The following is a 21550-nucleotide window of genomic DNA, read 5'->3' as shown; positions in this document are numbered from 1 at the left end:
ATGTACTGCAATGGAGTGCTTCGTTCTCATATCCCCTAAGCCCCAATTGCTGGGTTTTTTCACATCTTATCTTTGGTTCTTCTGTGAATCTGTACGTGCGCGCGCGCGCACACACACACACACACAAAGACCATGTGCCCCTATTTTCCACCTCCGTCCGTCAGTGATATTCTGTCCATTTTACTCATCGTCTGGTATCCTGGTATATATAAAAAAACTTAGCTTGACCTTTGACCTTGGCCAAGGGATCCCTACAGGGCAACTGCGCAGTTGCATCAGCCGGAGCAGAGGTCACTTATTATCTATTTTTATACAGATATAAATGTTTCCCCCTGAACTGAGGATGAAAGGTTAAGTCTGGTCTTGCATGCTGCTGAAAAACATAGCAGCATACTCACATGGTGTACAAGAGATAATTCTATAACAGTACCAAGTAAGATGCTTTAAAAGTCCAATTCTGCCATGTTGACTCAAAAAGTAAATGTCAGCTTGTTTTGAATTGTTGCTTGAAATGCCATGGGTCTAAATTTGAGAATTGTAAAGATCTTGCTGACTTTTAGTATGATTTAATTTAATTCTACAGCAAAACCTGTTACTTAGGGTGCAGGGAGCTGTGAGCCTCTGGGGTTTGTACCACAGAGCTTGGCAGCACGATTACCTCATATTTGTGACATGTGTTGAAATTCCAAAAGCCACATTTAAATGCTCTATTTCGGCAAGAGAAAACAAACCACTTAATTCCTCTTGATTGTAAGTATTCCCTGCTTTGGAAAAGAATGACTTTTTTCTGTTTTAATTAGGAACCTCTGTGGAAACCAATTCGTTTCCAAGCAGAATGAACTTAATGAAATAAGGAACTGAAGTCACGTGGAAGCAGATATATCGCAAGAGCTCAGTTTTTGTCCAACAAAAGCCACCCCTCAACTGTACCCACACTGACTTCAGCCTCTTTTGTACCAGAATCAAAGTGCCTTCAAGATAACGGACAATGAGGTAGCAAAGCCCTGAAAGGATAGACTGGACTGCACCTCTTCATAGTGAAGGGGAGGCTTGCCTTTTTGAATGCTCTGGTTTATTTTAACCAGAATAGCAATTAAAGAGGGAAGGGTATGTTATGTATTGCTTGAGTAAAACAAAGACTCCTAAGGCCTACAAAGCTATTGGTGTTTGGGTGCCGGCACGGCCAATCAGAACTGTTGCCTTCTAGCCAATTGCTGTGCTGAAAAATAGATACTTGTATATAGTTCATGCAAACGAAGGATTCTAGCTGCTTGCATTGTATTGGTTGTTGTACAAGTAGGTGTGGTTTCTACAAGTATAAATTGGTTCCTGTTGAGCCTGAGGCTTCAGTCCCTCTGCTTCCAGTTTTCAATAAAGATGTTTATCATAATAAAGAGCTGTTAATCTCAATATACAATAGGGTAGATCCCCTTTTTATTGCTATGATAGTTTTCTGTCCATAAGAAATATTAAATGTGAAGGAACATTAAAAACTGGAATCTATCATCTGCAGTCTCAGGTGCAGTGGTCCCTTCTACCACCTCATTCCAGGTTTGCCAGCTCTGCCTTGGGTAATTCCTGATAATTTATGGGGCGGAGCCTGAAGAGGTGGGGTTTCAGGAGGTGAAGGACCTCAGCAGAGTATAATGACATAGTCCATCCTCCAAAGCAGCCATTTTCTCCAGGGGAACTGATCTCTGTGGCCTGGAGATGAGGTGTGATTCTGGGAAATCTTTACCCACTACCTGGAAATTGGCAGCCCTTCTCTTGCAGGTGTGAATCAAGCCTAAGTAACAGGAAGAAAACTTTATTGGAGAGATAAATGTGGTTGGTTGAGGTAAAAAAAAATTAAACTCATTAATTCATTAAAGGGATCTTTGGGTAGTTTAGTAAGTAATAGGCTGATTCCGCACAGTTCAACTGAAGCCGGGATGTTGCGGAACATGCCGGAAAAAACGTGGAAGATCGCGTTTTCTCATCGTGCAAAACTCGCACGAGAAAACGCGATCTTCCATGTTTTTTCCAGCATGTTCCGCAACGTCCCGGCTTCAGGTGAGCCATGCGGAATTGGCCATACTCTTGTTTTGAACGAAAGGACCCTTTTTACGCTAGTATAACACGGTTCAGGTTCATGTCAAAAGTTTAAAACATGGCATCAAAATAATGCCATGGCCGAGTATGGGGACGTGAATTAGAGGTGGGCTCCTGTTTTTAAATTGTTTTGGTTAAGTTCCTGTGAAGGATTAAACTAGACCTGATCCTTATTTTCAGTCATCATCTGGAGCATATGTTACAGAAAAAAGTAGTTTCTTTATAGGGAAGGAAATAAAAGGTATACCCAAGAATGGAGATTTTCTGTGCTGTGCATTCCAGGCTGAGGTTTCTTTTACTGAGTTTGAAACTGTAATTAAATAGAAGGGCTAATTAATCAGTATTATTCTGCCCTGGTGTGCACTAATTATATTTGTAATTTATTTTTACGGTATTATGAAGGTTTGTCTGATGCTGGCTTTTTCCTAAGGCAGTGTAGCTCCGTTAAATAAAATAAATCATGTGCCATTACCTTGCACTGTTTAAGTGGGCAGGGGGCCAGTGTGGAGTTTATAAGATGGACAAGACCTAAGTAAGGCCAGGGCTGAGAGGGGAATTGTAGCTCAGGTGTCAGCTCTTTGCTCAGGAGATACTAACAAAGGATTACCCTTCCCCTTTTTTTCCACAATTTATTTATAACATAGAAAAGGACACAAATATAAACACAATTAGACCCCTGGAGAATGTAAAAGAACATACTAGCTTCTGACATAAGATCAATCAAAGAGAAAACCAAAGTCTATAGTCTTTTCTCTGTGCTAGGATCCCTTTGAGTTCCAAATAATCAAAGAGAGGATTTCCAAATTTCTTTGTCACTGCTCCGTTGTGCACTATGATGTGAGCTACAGAAAAAAGGATTGTGCACAATTTTCTCCAAAACACAAATCTCCCAAAGTTTCTCATGCCATCTATCCATGGATGGTCCTGCTGGATCTGGCCAAAAGGCCGCAATTGTCAAACGATCAGCTGCTAATAATTTGAAAATAAGGTTTTTTGTCTTTTGGGAAATGTGGATATCATTCTAGATATCAAATATAAACAGCTTTGGAGAAAAGGGTAAATTAATCTTAGTAATTTGGAAAATTGCCTTAGAAACAGCCAGAAAAGATAAATTTGGGGGCATTTCCATCATAAATGAGTTGGAGAGCCTTTTTGCTCACAAAGCTTCCAGCATTTAGGACTAAGACCCAATAGACCCTATGTAGTCTATTGGGACAGAGATACCAATTTGCAAAAAAATTTATAAAACTGACCTAATTGATTGGATAGTAGATTTGTTCGAGGGAGAACTAGCCCTGCCCTTATTAAACATTCTGCTACACGTTCTTCTGCAGTATTCTCATTTCCTACTAAACAAAAGTCTGATTGGGCTGTAGAATGGACCACACAGTCTTCAGGGTTGCGAGGTGGGGATTCCATATTCTTCTGTGTGGAAAACTTCCCACAAACAGAAAACTAGCACAGCCAGGAGTAGGGTTGCCAGCCTCCAGGTGGTAACTGGAGATTTCCAGGAATTACAACTGATCTCTAGGCCATAGAGAACAGTTCCCCTGGAGAAAATAGCTGCTTTGGAGAGCAGACTCCATGGCATTATACCCTGCAGAGTTCCCTCACCAAACCCCGCCCTATCCGGGCTCCAACCTGGTGCCAGAATCCTAGCCAGGAGAAAGGTTTTAGCTCTTTGCCTGCTGTAGTGGAATTATTAAGGAGAGCATGCAAAATTGTGACCTGCAGTCAATAGTGGTACAGTCCATTCCACTACTTCAACATCCTCCCTGGGTGCAGGATGGGGCCAACATTATATGGCCTTCACGACAATGAAAATCTTTGTTTACATTAAGGTCTAATGCATTTCATGTGAATTGTGAGCATCTTTAGTTGTAGTTGCACTCCCGGGACAAACCTAAAATGTTAAGTTTAAAAAAAATTAACACTAGATATGGTTAACTTAGCATGAATGACTACAGTTTTATCAGAAGATACAGTTCTGTTTGCTCAGTGGTTCTTTCGTTTTTTCAGCAAATAACTTCCTACTTTTCTGCCTAGTGAAGCAGATCGTTCTTCTGTCTCCACTTGCTGCTTTCCTAGGGCTCTCCTGCACCTATTTAGGATCTAAGAAGTTCCAGACCATTGCTGCCAGAAATGTTAGCGAGTCTGGAAAAACGGTAACACTCACCAGTATGTTTTGTTTTAATTTTTACGTTGATTTCTTGTCATGAGCTAGAATTTAACACAGTTCAGAAGGTTTTAGCATCTCTTGATGGAATGTAGTGCAACATATGTTTGGGTACAGAAAAGCATGTGGCTGTTTTATTTTAACATGCTGAATTCAAAAGTGTCTGCCTCTTAAAACAGAGAACCTCTGTGCAAACAAGGACAAATTTTGTTACGAAGAAGATCCAGAGGAATGGTTTTGTGTGTATTTCTGTCCTTGGAAGGCTTACAGTAGAATCCAGTGTAAGTATTTTGGGGGGGGTCTACTCTCATTTTCCAGTAAGTATTTCTACACTTCTAATTTGAGAGGGGCCTTTTTTTTTTTACAAGTACAGGGTTGCAGTTTTAATGTCTTTGAAAACTGTAGGCACTTTAATTGCATTGTTTATATACTGTCTTTATTGCATGGTTTTTAATTTTGCAATCCAGTCTCAGTGAAAAAGGTGGACTATAAATGAAGCAAATATATACTTAATTCAGTTTCTGCTCCTGGGCTCAACCCCATCTGCACAAGAGTGGTAGGACAGGGTTTGTTTTGTTTGATTTATTTTTTTAAAAATTCCAGGTGTGAATATTTATGGTATTTACAGTTGCCAACTTTAACTTTAAAAAAATGCTCCCAGCAAGGATAGGGGATAGAACCAGACCAGGAAGAACAAGCACAGAAGTGGGTGAAGCTTGGGGAAATGTCGACTGTCAGGGGTATTTGTTTGCAAAATGTATACCCTAGTTTTCTGCCATCATCAGAGCCACCAAGGTGGCTAACAGATTAAAAACGTATCTAATAAAATCATATCTTAAAACCATTAAACCCAACAAAACACATAATTAAAATTATTAAAATCAAAGCTAAAATACACATACAAAATCATAAAAAACAACCATCAAACATAGGATATGAAGGTGGGAATCACTGAGGGAATAGCAGATTAAAAGTCTTCACCCACTGGTAGAAGATGGCAACAGAAGGGGACAACCAGGTCTTCCTGGGGAGAGAGTTCCAGAGTTTTGATGCCATTATTAAAAAGGCCCGCTTCTAGGTTGCCACCTGCCTAATCTCAGAAGATAGGAGTAGAAACATAGCAGAATCTGGTGAGACGGTGATGCCAAGGCAAAACCAGCAGTGCTAGCTTTTTAGTTATGTCTGTTGGTCACCAGACAGAATATAATGTTGCTGGTAGAACAGTCAAATGCCAAGTGGTTGGCAATGCTGTTGTTGCTTCTGGAATGAAATGAGTTGTCCCAGCCTGGAACTTAAAAAGAAACTATTCTGGGACCAGAAGAATCTGCATTCCCTAACATCATCTTACATTATAAGAAGATCTTGCCCTTTTAAAAACAGTTTTAACATGATTTGTGTCCTAGATGAGCCAAAGTAATCAGACTATGTCTGAATTAGTTCACAATTGTTTAAACAGAACAAAATTCCCATTAATTCAAGCATTTCACCTAAAGTGGATTGCAGCCGAAACTCCACATCTGTGTCCGTATGCTATAGTGTTTGAACACATAATTTGACTGAATTAAAGCATTTCAGTATACACAACTGATGACTGACTATTAAGATGGTGGAGTATTTCCATACAGGCAGAATTCTTGTGACCGTGGCAAAATTATTGACCTTCCTCTCCAACTCTGCATTCTCGTCAGTATAGGTTTAAATAAGAATTCTTTACATCCCTGATACTTGCTTTAAAAAAATTCCTTCCTTCCCCTAGCAGTCTCTCCTGTCCTTTGAAAAATGAATGCTGACTGTTGGGGGCGGTCAAAGGCTATAGACATGTAGGTCTGAGTGCTGCATCGAAGTGGGGGAATTACATAAGCTCACTTCCCCCCTGAGCAGAATGTGCATATGTTATGTTACATGCATAACATATGCATATAATATGACATTTCTTATTGCTACTTGCTTTGAAAATGCATTGCAGCAATACAGGATAAATTAGCAAAACAGTATCTTTTTGTTCCACTGAATCTGGTGTTCTCTGAGAATATGAACATTCTGAATACACAAACTGGCTAAAAAACAAACCTACATACTTAATTAGTTCATAATTAATTAAAGTAGTTGTAGAAAATGAAGTTGTTATGAAAACGCTTTCCTATATATACCATCTTTTAAAAATATATACACAACGGGTGCCTGAATGTTTGCCCAAGTAGCTTAAAAGAAGAGTTTAAAAATAAAAGTTCAACAGCTGGGCAGGGTAGGAGGATGGACAGATGAAAGCTTAACGATGCCATTCTAAGCAGAGTTACAGCCTTTTAAGATCATGATGAACTTCAATGGACTTGGAAGGGTATAATTTTGCTTAGGATGGCACTGTAAATCAGGGAAGAGCCTCTAATAATTTAAAGATGGATTATTTAAACAAAACATGGTTCCCACCTAGATATTTCGTATAACAACAGTCTAGTAACGGGGCTGTGTGTGTCTTTAGGCATGTATGTATGCAGAATGGCTTAGCTCTATAACAGCTCCTTGACCCCTAAAGGACATGTTTTTTAGATGTACAACTAAGATTTTTAAAAGTTTGCGTACACCTAAAAATTAAATGTATAAATGGGATGAATGTCCATAGAAAAAGGCAAGCTGGCTTCCACACTCTATTTATTATTTTAATGGAAACTGCAAGAAGGAATACACCAAAGATGTGGCACAAAAATCCTTGGATCAAGTTTCCACTTTAACGTCAGAATGCAGAGTCACCTGGAACAGGGCCTCTGATGATGTGAATGGAGAAGGAGAAGATGGTTCACAATTGTGCATGAACAGCAGCTGTCTGGAACATTATGGATGTTATGCAATAACAAGTGTGGATCCGTGACACTTCTGGGAAGGAGAAATCTCATCCTCTCCCTCCCTTAACTTTCTTGCCTCCCCACCTTTGGTCTGGTCTTCCAGTCTTTCACTCTGGCAGGGACCTGAGAGGGGAAGAGGAATCTTGCATACCCCTTCCCTGCAGCTCTGGCCTCCCGCTGATAAATATCCCTTCTGTCTATATGGCCCCAATCTGCAGATGTAACTATCTGTAAATGGGGCCATGTTGACTGTTAGGCATATCGATTTCCTCCCTGCTGAATATGGCTGAAACATTATTTTCCTTCATAGACCCAGATAAGACAGTTATCCTTTGGAATGGCAATTGCTATATTATGTTGTGAATTGGTTACAGATTTGGGGGCTAGCTGCACCACAACATGCATTATTACCATTTGCAACGTACAGTAGAAGAGAGTTTTTTAAGTTTCCCTCTTCTAACATGAATATTGCCAAACTTTAGGCTTTAATTTTGCACTTCAAATGCTAAAGCAAGTAATAATAGAAATTGCTCCCCCAGACACTAAAAGTTGACGAAGCATCTTACCCAAAGAGTCATTTACTTCAACGACCTTTGCAATGAAGACAAGGAAGATAAATATCAAATGAATGTCAGAAACAATCTGAAGCAGGAATGGGCAATGTGTTTGGCATGAAAGACTATATTGAGCAATGCCCATGGCTAATTTGCTTCATTTACACATAATCTGGTGTGAAATAGACACAAAAGACTCTGGCCATGTCAGATCCTGAATTCACATGTGCGTTTACCATTGTCAGGCTTGATTCAGCACTGCGGATATTATTATTAATCAACATGCAAATATTTTTAAAAGGCTCATGGTGTAAATATTGTTTCCTGTTTTTCTTGATCCTTCCAAGTTCCACGGTCAGCGTATTCACTTTCTTTAAAGGATATCCCCTCTGTAGTATCCAGATCCATGACTTGTGGTATTTCTGTTTCCAAGCTGTTTTAACACTGTGGTGGTATCAAACCTGTCCACATTTAATGGCTGAATTAAATACAGTAGAAGAATCCAGGAACCGTTAACCAGAAGTGTTAAAAAACACGTTTCTCATGTTTGTCTAGGCCACCATGAGAACTAGCAACTTCTCATAAAAGCTCAACAGTTTGGCAACTGTTCAATAGGAGTGTGTATAACTCAGGCACTATATGCATTGTTATATTGATAAGTGTATGTTGTATACTGTGATCAAAGAGCTTGAAACTCACTGGTTCAAAACTTGTCTTAATAGGTGGATTTAAGCAAGCTACCATATTTCAGCCCGCTGTTAAGTAGATGGTAATAAACATACTTACTTATCTTACAATGATGTTAGAATTGCTAAAATAATTAGCACTCTGAACAATGGAAATGTTCCATATAAAAGGTGTTTTTTATCAGAAAGCTAGGGGGAAAGCCCCCATCTCCTATATGATGGTAACAACTAAAACAATGAGTTAAATAATCGGAACTAAAACAATCAACTTTTTTTTGCTCTGAGCCCCCCCGCCCCTCACTGTTGCTCTCATCCCACGTGGCTTTTGTCTGGGTGGATCCCATTGTCCCTGGGTGCTTTGGGGACAATCATGAGAAGAAGATAGAAAACATTATGGTGTGAACATGTCTATTAATCGAGGAAAGTCACAAGATACTAATTTTTATATGGGAGCACTCCCTCCCTTCTTCTCCTTTCCAATGGGGTTTGTAGACAGACATCAGAAGTGCAAACAACTTGTTCTTCTCTGATTCTTAAAATAATTTTGCTGTTTCCTAGGTTTTCCTAATGCTTTTCTAGCTCCAGTTTCACTCCAACCTTTTAATTTCCACTGATTTCAAATATGAAATTGAACAAATATAATAATCTGATCATATCACAAGATGTGGATGCTGGCTCTAAAAGTGTGACTCCAGGAAGATGGAGGGGGGGGGAGTTCACTCAAAATAGAAGAATTGAGATTTTATTTTAAACAAGTATTTTGGCTAACAGCATTACTCTAACGGCATGAGCAAAACATCCCAAACTGGGCAGTGCTACATAGCTTGTTTTGAAACAATGCAGGACTGCTTAATAATTTTAAAAAGAATAAAAGGAAGTTGTGGCCATGACATCTAAAACACAGAAAAATTCTGCAACAAGAATCCCAACATTCTGTAACCCAAATATATTAATTACGCAGATCAAAGGATTGAAGCAAATTGTATGCTGGATATAGCTATGGTAATTTCTGGACAGATTGAGCAAGTGTTACTGGGAACTTTGAAGGCAAGCACCGGGAGGTCCTTTGCAGAACCGAATTCTGTGATCGGAAAACATTTTAATATTACAACTTTTCAGCTAAAGAGTATTTCTCCTGAAGAGTTCTGAATGAATTCTCAGATAGTATGTTACGGCAAAAACAAAGGAGGCCCCTGTAGCATCATAAAAGCTAACCGTTTTGTTATGGCAGTGCCACAGGGACCTTTTGTCTGGCTGGATTCCACTGTCCCTGGGTGCTTTGGGGACAAACATGAGGAGATAGAAAACATTATGGTGCCCAGCTCACTACAACCAGAAGACTCTCCTTTTAGCAATGACTATATCATAAAACACAAAACAAGTATCACAGCTTTATCCTGTCCTTCTTCCAAGGATCTCGGGACAGTTAAAATGGTTTTCCCTTCCTCCCTATTATCCTCCCAAATTACTTTGTAAGGCAATTCAGGCTGAAAGTGACTGGCCCAAAATCACCCAATGAACATTTGACTTCCAAATACAACAGTTCTAACCGCACTGGATCCCAGTTATGCAATTGCGGGATCTAAGAATTCAATTTGTGGAAATTATCTGATTGTGACAGTAGATTAAGAACTATTAGTCTACTTTTTCTGGCACTTGAAGAAATTATGTTATAAACTTCAGAACAGGTATAAAAACAGTGAGTCATACTAAACGTTTAATGGCTTACAAATGTTAGTGCCAACTAATTATTTTAACAAAACCTTTTCCCTGTGAAGTGCTATGAAACCCTGCTGTGATAAACCACAACGTTGCAAAACATTGCTGCAGGGTCATTAAAATAGCTTTTCACACCAAAAAAAATTTCCCTTCATGAATTCTGAAATAACGAAACTATTTCATACAAAAATTTGTGAAAATGTAGTTTGAAATTTTCCGGCTCAGGCAGAGTGATAGACAAGGAAATACTGTGTGAGGTAATAACTGGAGTGTTGGATCTGGAAAGACTTGAATTTAACACTTCTCTCAGCTAGGGGTGACTTTGGGCTACTCACAATTTCTCAGCCTAACCTACTTTACAGAGCTGTTAAGAACTTGTTGGAGGCAAGGTGGCCAAAAATTCCACTGAAAAGATACTATGTATGTCCAGATGCTATTTTAACATTTCAAGTTTGCCTTTATGGGTGGGTGGGGGAATTTATAAAACTTGGGGAATGGTGTAAAAAAGTGACAAATAAAATTTCCTGAATGAATCTCAATTGACTTTCCTCATGGCTTTTGCAGAATATTTATTAGTCACCGTTGGTGATGCTTTCATTGTTTTATTGATAATATGTGATGTGTAATTTTGTACCTATTTTATACTTAAAATATAAGCTACTTCCCAAAGGTGGTTGAGAGGTGGCATTTAAAAAAACTTTCTGCAATGTGAACTATCAAAACCTGATAACCACAGCAGTTCAAAAAGTTCCTACAGAGGGATATTCAGTCTACCTTAAGCTCCTTTCCCCCCTTTACCTAGTGTTAAAACTTTGTTTTTGCTGGCTGCTTCTGGGCCATTTAATAATAGAAAAAAAGAGAGTTGCAGTTGGTAGACTTCACTTTATATTGCTTCAGGGAGAAGGAAGGTTTGAACTTTCCACAGAAGCCGAACAAGGATCTAATTTGTCTCCACATTAGTCCCTGTCGGCTTATTTTGTGTTTGCCTCCGGCTTTACCGAAAAAGGGACTCTCTCCTTTCTCTTATCAGCCTGAATTTACTCATGCCTAAGGCTGCAATCCTAAACTTATGTCTCTTTGATCTCAATGGAGTTTCTTTCTGAGTAGACAAGCCCAGGAGAACAGTGTCCTTCTGCTGTTGTGTTCTTGTGATGTTGTCCAGTTTAACTGGTGCTGGGAGGGAAAGTAAATTTTCAAAGTTAAAAAGAACAAAAACTCGAGGCAGCCGCTTTTAAGATTTCTTGTATGTGTGTGTGATGTGCCCTCAAGTTTCCTCCGACCTATGGCGATCCTACGAATAAGAGACGTCCAAAATGTCCTATCATAAACAGACTTGCTCAGATCTTGCAGGCAACCTGGAGAACGCTTTGTGATTTAAAAGGACGCCTCTAGTTTTGTTGTTTTAAAATGTGGGTTTTTGTTGTTCATTATACTGTCAAGCCACTGCAGGACCCCATTGGCTCGGCAACGCTATTCAATCTTGTGTGTGAGAACAGCCTTTTGTATTGGTTTGTGCATGGCGCTCGACCTCCCTCACATTATCTAATGATCTCTTCGTCTGAGAACGCCCTCTGTCTTAAAACAACAGGGGGGGAGGGGCGAATAAGGAATCATTTGTTTTTTAATTAAATTAATTTGCCTTCCCCAGCCCCTCAGGCGATAGGGGGGGGAGCAACTGCTCCCCCTTCGCTCTTCATGCGTTCCCGCCCTTTGCGCGTGGGCGTGCCCGCAAAGTGGACGGCTGGCGGCAGGCCCCCCCCCGCCGCGCTCTCGACCCGCGCGTGCCCCCAAGTCCGTCAGTCTCCTCATGGGCCGGCTTGTCTCGTGAGCGCGCACGTCAGAGCTAGGCGGGAGCGCGTCTGAGAGCGCCGGGTAGCGGCGAGCGGGAGCGAAGGAGGCTGAGAGGCGAGAGGGCGGGCAGGCGGGCGCTGAGGGGAGACGTTTCTCGCGCTCGCTCCCTCTTCCTCGCTCCGCCGCCGCCGGGAATGCGAAGCGATGGCCGCGGGCGGCCCCAACGCTGAGGAGCGGAGCTATTGCCGCTTCCTGGAGCTCTTCTTGGTCGAGTTCCGAGGACCTTTCGGAGCGGAGCCGCCGCCGCCCTCCTCAGCCGCCGCCGCCGCGTCCCCCTCAGCCGGTGGCGGGGCAGAGGGCGAAGCCCGGCAGGCTGATGAAGAAGCCGCCGCCGAGGAAGAGGAGGCGGAGGAGGCTGTGAGGGACGAAGAAGCGGAGCCGCCGCCGGCCGAGGAGCAGGAGGAGGAGGAGGCGGTGGAAGCGGTGGAAGAAGGAGACTCGGGAGGCGGAGGGGACGGAGAGGATGCCGATGCCGCCGCCGCCCCTCAGGAGGACGCGGGAGAAGCAGGGAGCGCCGCCGCTGAGGAAGCCCTGCCGGAGCAGACGCCGCCGGGGCAGCCCCCTCAACCCTCGCCGCCGCCTCTTTCGCGGCCGGCCACCCCTCCGCCGCCGCCTCTGCCCTCGCTGCCCCGGCCGCTGTCGGAACACATCACCGAGGAGGAGGTGGAGGGCGAGTGCCTGGACCTCTGCCTCCAGCAGCTCTACAAGTAGTGAGTAGCCGGGGGCACGATTATTATCATCATCATCATCATCATTATTATTAAAGTAGCCCACGAACGTTCTTCCAGCCCAGTCCCTTCTTTAGAAGCGTTGCCCGGATCGGTCTCACCCTATGCAGATAAAGAGCAAACACGGGGAGTGCCTCTGAGCGTAGACAGAGTGCAGCCTTCCCTTCTCCCCACACCCACCTTCAGCTCTAGGTCTTCGTGTTGGCTTCATCCTCTCCCCAGCTGGATAGCGAAGGAGAGGGGCCCCCAAGAGTGGACAGACGATTCTTTCTCTCCCCCTTTTCTCTCCCTCTTAATTTTTTTTTCAAAAAATAATTTTGAAAGAGGAACGCAGCTCTCTCCTCTCCTCCAGCCTCCTTGTGAATTGTGGTTAGCAAAGAGTAAGGTGTCTGTGAGTATGGGCAGAGGGATTCATCTTCCCTTCAGTTCAGGGACTTGCTCTCTACCAAAGAGACGCAGCTGCCTCTTCCCGCCTCAGCCTTGGAATATACGGATGGGCAGCAGCGGAAAAGGAGCCCTGGAGCATGTACATCTCCTTCCTTTCCCACCCGTTTTAGGAGTTTCTTTCCTAAAGTGAGAATTTTCCCTCCCCTCTCCATTTTCCAGATCTGGAATAGATAATAAAGGGAAGACATCCCTTTGAATTTATAGAGGATTTCTTCTTCCCCTTCCTTTCCAAAGAGCTGTATTTTTAAAAGAGGGATACACCTCTCTAGTCTCACCATCCTTTTCTAAACTTAGTCCTTGATAGCAGGGGTATTTTCAAAACAGACTTGCTTCTCCACTTCCGTTTTCAGTCCTGGACAACACGGGAGGGGGGCCGGGGTGTGTGTGCAAAGTACCCTTGTGTGTGGACAGAGTACCAGCTCCAGCACCTTATCTTCAGAAAACATGTTCGGCTCTACCTCTCCCCCCCCCCCCCCCCGCGCCCCAGCTCAACCCTGGATGTGGATAATAAAGGAGTCATGCCCCTGTCCAGAAGGTATGGCTTCCCTCAACCTACTTTGTCTCACTGCCCCCCCCCCCCCATTAGAGAACAGTGTTTGAGCAAATGCCTGGTTCAGAAATGGATTGTTAACAATCCTGCTGAGCTTAATTTGAGTCAGGATTCTATTCTGGAGGCTGGGTTTTGAAAATCTCGTTATCCCTCCTCTTGCAAGGCTGAAATATGCCTGATTGATAACAAAGGGTATTCCTGTGTATGTGGAGTGGCCTACTGAGCACTCTTTGGGATTAGAAAAAACGGCTTTTGTGTGGTGGGCTTCCAGGTAGGCTTGAGCCCCATTTGTTCTTCCGTTCCATGTATAAAAGAGGTTGACTGAAGAGTTAATATGGAAAAGGAAAGTGGACTTAGCTGAAATAAATGGTATTGGGAAGAAATGGGAGTGAATTGGCCCTGCAGCATATTTAAGGAGCCTATGATGTTAAAGACTGCCATCAGAAGCTGGGGAATGGAATATTGGGCTGGGTGAGAGAGAGGATGTGGGTAATAGTTTCTTTTACACAGTAAGATTTGGATCCAGTAGCCCCTTAGAGATCCAGCTAGATTTCCAGGTTGTGAGCTTTCGAGAATCAAAGCTCTCTTGGAGCTCTCTAAGGTGCTACTGGACATGAATCTTTCTCTTTACTGCAGACCAACATGGTTACTCACCTGAAACTATCTTTTTTAATAAAGTGGTGCTGGCGCTCAAGTCTGCTTGAAAGTGTTGCATGCTAATAAGGAAGCCCTACATACTAATCCTTTGGAGGTGGGAGGTGGGTGGCTCTAGGCTGTGACACCTTTTCCTGCTTTTTATTTCAAACTTCTTGTTGTCCATTGTGGTTTTGCATTCTTAAAGCAGATGATCAAATGAGTACTTGAAACAAGAGTAAAGAAAGAAAAAGATAGTGGTGCTAGTGAAGGAAGAATACTCTGGATGTACTCTTAACCACTCTATCTGCTCCATGGATGAGTGCTGAAAAAAGATGCCAGGATTGAGCTCTCAGGTGTTAGCCAGAAACTGCTGGTGAACTCTGCCATGAAAGGTGTGGGAAGGACTAAGATAGCCCTGAGGAGAAATGAGGCCACTTGAACTGAAAGACAAGGAGGTTTGTGTATTAGAAAGAAGGTGGCTTAGCAATTGGCAAGGGAGGCTAGATTTTGGTGCAGTGGACCACATGGTGGGCATTGGGGAATGGAGCATAGAGAGTGTGGGCTTGGCTTATGTACCTGAGAGGTCTAATACTAGGCTAATAGGAGACTTGCCGTGGGAGATAGGCATGTGGGTTAAGCAGAGCACGCAGTGAGATTAGAGGCTCTGTGGTGGGACTGATGGAATATGGAAGATAGTGTATGATACAAGATTTCACTGAAGGTGGAGAGTCTGTTGGGAGGAGCTGTACAGTGATAAAGGCAGGAGCCTTATATGAAAGGTGGCAGTTTGAGTGGTTGAGAAATCTGGGGATAGGAACTGGGAATGGGCTTCTCTTTGAAATATACTTGGGTCTGCACAGTGATCTTAATTATAATGTGGGGGGCGTTTGTGTGAAGAGGAGATCTGCTTCATACATCTGCAGCCAAAATAGGAATGAGTATTCCCCGGCTGTTTTAAGAGAGAATGAGAAAGGGAGTGAGAGGGAAGGAGTATGCTATTATTTGCAAGCTTTAAAGCATCAGTGGCAGATCTCCCAGAGGAAAAAAGGTTTGGAATCTTAATGGAGCCAGAAACGCTACATGGGATTGGTTTCCAGGTTTATGCTTTGTTAAAGATTTGAACCACAAAGGGGAGGCAGATGAGATCTGTTCCCAGTGTCAAAAGCCTGTGGACTGAAACCTTAAGATCAGTTACCCGTGCTTTGTGTTGTGTTCAGTTTTAGCTTGGTAATCTCAAAGTAAGAATGGTTGTTAGTGCCCTTTTCTTTCAAAGAAACCTTTTAAAATTGATACTGCCGGAGGAGAGAGAGGGAACTGTGAAAATACGCACAGCAGGCCAAGGAGCTTTTTGTCACTGAGCTGGTAATTGTAATAAAAGGTGTTACTCTATTGCCAGAGAGAGAGAGAGAGAGAAAACAGATTTTACAATTACATGATTTCTGCTGCTATCTTTACATTGATGGACAACAGAATGGGACCTTGGAAGAATAGTTTGTATTCTCACATATACATGCTCCCACCTCCCTTCCCAAAATATGTCAGAAAAAAAGGCTTCCCCCAGTAGTAATTTAATTGTATATAAGAACATGACTAAAATATCTTTATTTCAAGTTACATAAATCATGGAGAAATGGGTAAACTGTTATTTTTATTCGGTGGGAATAAATATGTAACTCGTTATGAGCTTTAATACCTAACTGCTCAGTACATTATTGCAGCATCTTGACAAATAGATGTGCTTTGAAGGTTCCCTGTTGAAACTTAGATTGCCAGGTACATGGGGGCTGATTCTGAGCATGACCATGGTACATGCAGAGAACGGGCTTAAGCGTTCCCACTACAATGGCTTTCCAATCTGATATGGCCACAGTTTGCTCCATTTGAGAAATTTACAGCTATGAAGGAGCTACCCATGCATGGTTACATGGCTCATGGGCTACATGCAAATTTCCACCTCTCTGTGTGTCTGAATTATGCTCCTGTGTACCTTGGCATTCAGTTCCAAGCATGAAATACTATGAAGACATCTCATTGACAGAACCTGAAGTGATGTTGGGGGTGGGGCAAATGAATACAATGTATTGTATAGTTAGCCCACACTTCTCAAAATTTTCCCTATCGCTTGCTGCTGTTTGGAAAAGCTGGATGAATAGCTAATGAATGCAAACGTTGCACAGTGAGCTATTTATCTTGTGGCTTTAACATATTCAAATACCTATGTATGCTTCAGAATGAGATACTTAGCTTTTGTAAAAGCCGTATAGAACCTCCTAAGTCATCTATTTCTGAAAGCAAAAACTGCATTGGTATTGCTTCTGATGAGGATAACGCAACACATTAAAGCAATCATACCAGTTTGAAAGGTTTCTGTCATGCCACATCTGTTGACATCAGCTGGAGAGCAATGAAATGGCTTGTCTGAAATGTTGAAGGTAAGTTACAGTTCTCCAAAGAGCAGCCTTGCATATTTGGGTTCAGAATTGCAGACGTGTATGTTTCATATTGGAATTTCCTCCAGATTCAAGTAACAAGCATTGTCATCGTTCACAAAGTATGCTTCTAATTTAAATGCTACTGCAATCCCTTCTGGCTCATGCCGGAAAAGATACTCTCCCACTCTAGTATCCTAGATGCCTGCCCCATAGTGCCTTGAGCTAGTTTGTGTTCAGTCCCATAATACAGTGCGTTATCTTACCTTTCTGCATTATCTGTCCTAGGAGGCAAAAACTTACAAAATGAACCTTCTTAGCTTAAGCTTTAAGGTACTTCTCAGTTGCTTAAAAATAATATTATTATGAATTCCCCGGAATTTCTGAGTAAAAGTAGGTGTGAACTTCTTGGGAGAAAGGTAGGCTTGTGTATATTTTAAATAATCTGAAAAGGAATTATAAGACATGACAGTGACTGCACAAATTGAGTACATTTTGAGCAGTGTGATTGTGGACATGAGGCTGAGGTGCCCGTTTATCTGTATTTATGAATACCTGTGTGTCTTGTGAGGCATTGTGTGTACACCGACCTCACAAAGTCAAACTAAGTATCGGGAGTATGGTGATGTCATATGACTACTTTGTTCCTTTCTCCTTTGCTGACTCTGCCAAGGGTTTTCCTTCTTTCTTTTCTTCCTCCCTCACTAGCCTTTCCTCTTTAGTTTTCACCTTGGATAGAAATGTTTTGTTTTCAGAATCAGAGCTTTTCTTACTCTTTATATGTTCTTCTCTTTCTTATGTATGTTCTTCTCTTTCCTATACATTTCTTCTTCCTCCTTTTCCATTTAAACCAGACTCCTAAGGCAGTTTTTAAAAAATGAAACAATATCCCAGTATAAGGTATAGAAGGGCAGTATATAAAACACCTCACAAAACTCCACAGCAGCAGTAAAGGGGGCCATAAAACACAAATGACAATTATTGAAATGACCATAACGTTAAGAATCATAGCAAAAGAAAAACCCTATTAAAACTGAAATAAAGCATTACAGGACAGCTATTGTGATGCATTTTCTGAGCCACTTGCTAGAAAATTGTATAGACAAATGTGCAAACCTCAGTAGTATATTTATCATAGGCAGCCACAGCCCATTGTTCATCTCTGGAACATTTCCCCAAATTACTTTCTAGATATCACTGTCGACCAAAGCTGTGGAACCTTGAGCTGAAGAAACATATTATTTTGCCCTGCTTCTAAAGATCAAACAGATACCTTAGACATGTAATGAAATTCCATCACCGAGATCCAGGCGCTGAGAATACAACATAATGCTTTGAAGAGGGGGGGAAAAAACGTGTGCCTCATTTACAAAATGAGCATGATCTGAGCTTGGAGGTCTTCCAGTTCCCCCAGTGAACTGAACACAATTCCAAAACTGCCCACTTGTCCTTTGACCTCTTGGTCCTTGTCCTAATAGGACACAATGCAATAAACAGCTTTTATGAGACAGATGCAGGTTCAGATATTTTATTCCTGGGCCTGTCAGTCACACGTTTCTTATTTGAGCATAAGCTCTAGTTCTGTTGCAGCCTCCTCTTTGACCGAAGATCGGCTGGTTTAGTGAAAGCAGTCACCCTGGCTATTGTATACAATTAATATAGTCTTGATAAATTATTCTGGCTGTGCCAGTTTCACTTCATTAGAAAAAATGCATTGTATTAAACTGTTTTAATAGGGTACTTAATAGGGAAGCAAGCACCGGTGTTGTATATTAGACATATAAAGAAGAGAGCTACCCTTGGGTGCTTCAATAATTAATCCTGCAATCAAGCAAATTTAACTAGTTTTGTTTATATTTATACTCGGTGAAAAACATAGCTGCAGGAAACTTAACAACTAAACAGGGCCATGTTTTCAAGATCGGGTTTTGCTCATCACTTCTAGATATATAGATATAGATAGATTTGATGATTTACAGATTCCAGATGGCTTTGCAAAACTGTATCTGGTGGTGCTGTATCTGAGGCTGGTTGGGTGGAAGCAATCTTGGTTCAGGCATCAGTTGGATTTGTTAGGTTGGATCCAGAGAGGCTGTTCCCTATGTGGTAGATGCCTGCTGTTGGAGAGATTGTTTGTATGCCTCATACTAGAGAGGGGTGCATGAGTGCTTGCTGAACCGTAAGGACTGCTGTAGAACTTATATTTAGTATTGCACATTTAGCATTGTGCAGACTCTTCCATTAGCACTTGCTAACTTGGTTGAAGAGTACAGCTTCCTGTGATTTTTATTCCATGTAGTTCTTTGGATCCGATCCCTAGTGGGATGTAGATGTAGTAGATGTGCTGCTGGTTGAATTGCTTCCAGATCTGACCAAGTTAATTAAAAAAACCCATTTTTTTAAATGTTGTCCTGAAGGCTTTCTACTTAAACATTTTTGCTTCTCCTGCATTTCAAATATTCTGCCTTAATTGTTTAGCAATCTCACATAAATGTTTTGCTTAAAGAAAAACATTAATTTTTCCTCTCTTCTCTGCCTTTTTATCCTAGTCTTGGTTCGAAGGGACTACATGGTAGAGAGCTAATGTTTGTGTTTAATAGCTACATTGTATAAGTAGAACAACTGAAAATAAGCAGTTATGCAACTATAGTTACAAATATGAAATTTGAATAGTGACATTTTAAAAGCTGGGCCGATTCCAGACGGCCAGAAATAGCGTTTTTTCCGCGGGAATAATCGCTTACCGGCCACGCGTGTATTTTCGCCTCCATCCGCTTTGTCTCGTCTCCATCCGCTTTGTGCCGTGCCGTCCCGCTTCTGGATGTTTGCACGGCCAACTGAGGGACCCGGGATTGGTTCTTTCCTCACCGACACCACTGACGTCGGGGGTCAGCATTGGTTCACATCTCGGGTTTTTTTGTTTGTTTGTTTGTTTTCTTGTTTTGCGCAAACGCGCAAATGCGCATGTTTGCGAATACGCGGCGTTGACGATGTGCTCATCTATTTGAGATCAAAGGTTTTGTTCGTACTTTATTTTTCAGTTCCTCCATTGACAACTGAACTAAGCACTGGGGTTTGTCAGTGCTTCATATCCTACACTTAGTATATGTAACGTGTTTAACTTACAGCACAACAACTCCACAATTATTGACTCTATTTTCATATGTGGGGGTGGAAAGATTTTCACGGAAAAATACAGCATTGGAAACATTTTTACCTTAATTAATATTGATGCTCTTAATTTCTGTAAAAATTGATAATGAAAGTTAACTCTATAATCTATAAACTGCCATAGTGATTCTGATCTGTCATATATGGTGCAGGGGTTAGTGTTGGACTATGATCTAGGAGACCTGGGATTAAACCCGCACTGTGCCATGGAAACTTGCTAGGTGACCTTGGGCCAGTCACACACTCTCAAGCTAAGCTGCTTCACAGGATGGTTGTGAGGATAAAACGGAGAAGAGGAGAATGATATAAACCACTTCCGGTCCCCATTGGGAAGAATAGCAGAGTATAAGTAAATAAAAATGGTTGATTCTGTTGTTTCTGCTTTATCTAAATTGCTCATAACCTTGGTGTGAAGCAGTATAGAAGTTTAATAAGTAGCTGTTTACTTGTTCAAAATGGTTTCCTCTTTTGTTTGAGTAAGTTCATGTGTATTTGCAGACTGACTCCCAAAGTCAAGCTAATGAGATCCTATGAATATACAGGAAATCCATTTATATATCTTCAGTGAGGATTGTTGAGAGAAACTATATTCAGACTTGCACAGCTCCAAGTCCTGAAATGCGGAAATCTCATGACAGATCAATTGTTGTGAGAGCTGTTTTTCAAAAACATCTTTATATGCAGACAGTTGTTTTTTCCAGGAAGGAGGGTTGTGTATTGCACAGCCATTGTCATTTTGTCTGTGGTCTCTGGGTAAATTAAATTATGTAGTGATTCAAGCTGCCAGAACTAGCTCCCTGAAGCATGACCAGTGCTGTTGTAATGGGTCGCAGAGCAAAGAAGGAAGCTGCTTCTGTTGCATTACCAAATATCCAAATTATTCTATACTGTGTATCTGTGACAGGTCAAGACCAGCGACCTATTTATTTATTTATAGTCCTACCTTTCTCACTGAGACCCAAGATGGATTACAAAGTGCAAGTGAATGCAATATAATCAGCAGTTAGGACAGTCAATGAACATGTGCAATAAGGTATGGTAGTAGGAAATTTGAAAACAAGCATAAAGCCAAACAAGGAATGAAACCTTTCTGAAACAAAGCATAACTAATTGGCATGACATCTTTAGCAACATGGAAATTACCATGTAGGAGCAAATATATATACCTTAGCAGACAATATCCAGTGTCATAGTCTATAGTCCCCATCCCTTACTAAGGTATCTCTTTGAGCTACTTCTTATTACACAGCCCTATAATCTGAGTAGAAAGTCCTCCTGAATAATTTAAGTTTTGCATAGTTTGTGGAAAGCCAAGACAATGGGAGCTTTTCTGACCTATTCAGGCAGGCCATTCCATAAAGTGGGAGCTACCACTGAGAAAGTGCATGTACAGGCAGCTGTGGAATTTGTCCAACTGCAAGGTGGTTTCTGCAGAAGGCCGTGTTCAGGTGAGTGAAGCTACCAGGGTGGAACATAGGGAGTGATGCAGTTTCACAGATATGAGGTGCCAAAGCCATGAAGGGCTTTGAATGGGATAGTCATGACTGTGAATTGAGCCTGGTAACTGATGGGCAGCCAGCCAATGGAGTGACTGCAGAATGGGAGTGATATGCATGCTCTGTCTAGCTCATGAAAGTAATCAAGCTGCAGCATTCTGCACCAGCTAGAGTTT

General features: G+C 41.7%; 2 protein-coding genes across 2 annotated transcripts in view; both read left to right on the top strand.

Moving 5' to 3' along the window:
- The window catches only part of RAD51C (RAD51 paralog C), a 36293-nt gene extending 34944 nt beyond the window's left edge, over positions 1-1349 (top strand). Inside the window, exon 9 of the mRNA XM_055001499.1 lies at positions 801-1349. Within this exon, the coding sequence (XP_054857474.1) occupies positions 801-839 (39 nt within the window). The 3' untranslated portion in view covers positions 840-1349. The remainder of the gene's footprint in view (positions 1-800) is intronic.
- A 10712-nt stretch (positions 1350-12061) lies between these two features.
- Positions 12062-21550, top strand: part of PPM1E (protein phosphatase, Mg2+/Mn2+ dependent 1E) — a 126250-nt gene continuing 116761 nt past the window's right edge. The window contains exon 1 of the mRNA XM_055001743.1: positions 12062-12627. Within this exon, the coding sequence (XP_054857718.1) occupies positions 12062-12627 (566 nt within the window). The remainder of the gene's footprint in view (positions 12628-21550) is intronic.

Source organism: Eublepharis macularius, chromosome 17 (assembly GCF_028583425.1).
Source record: "Eublepharis macularius isolate TG4126 chromosome 17, MPM_Emac_v1.0, whole genome shotgun sequence".
Classification (NCBI taxonomy): Eukaryota; Metazoa; Chordata; class Lepidosauria; order Squamata; family Eublepharidae; genus Eublepharis; species Eublepharis macularius.
Note: the sequence above shows the minus strand (reverse complement) of the source record. Positions and strands in the feature narration are given on the sequence as shown.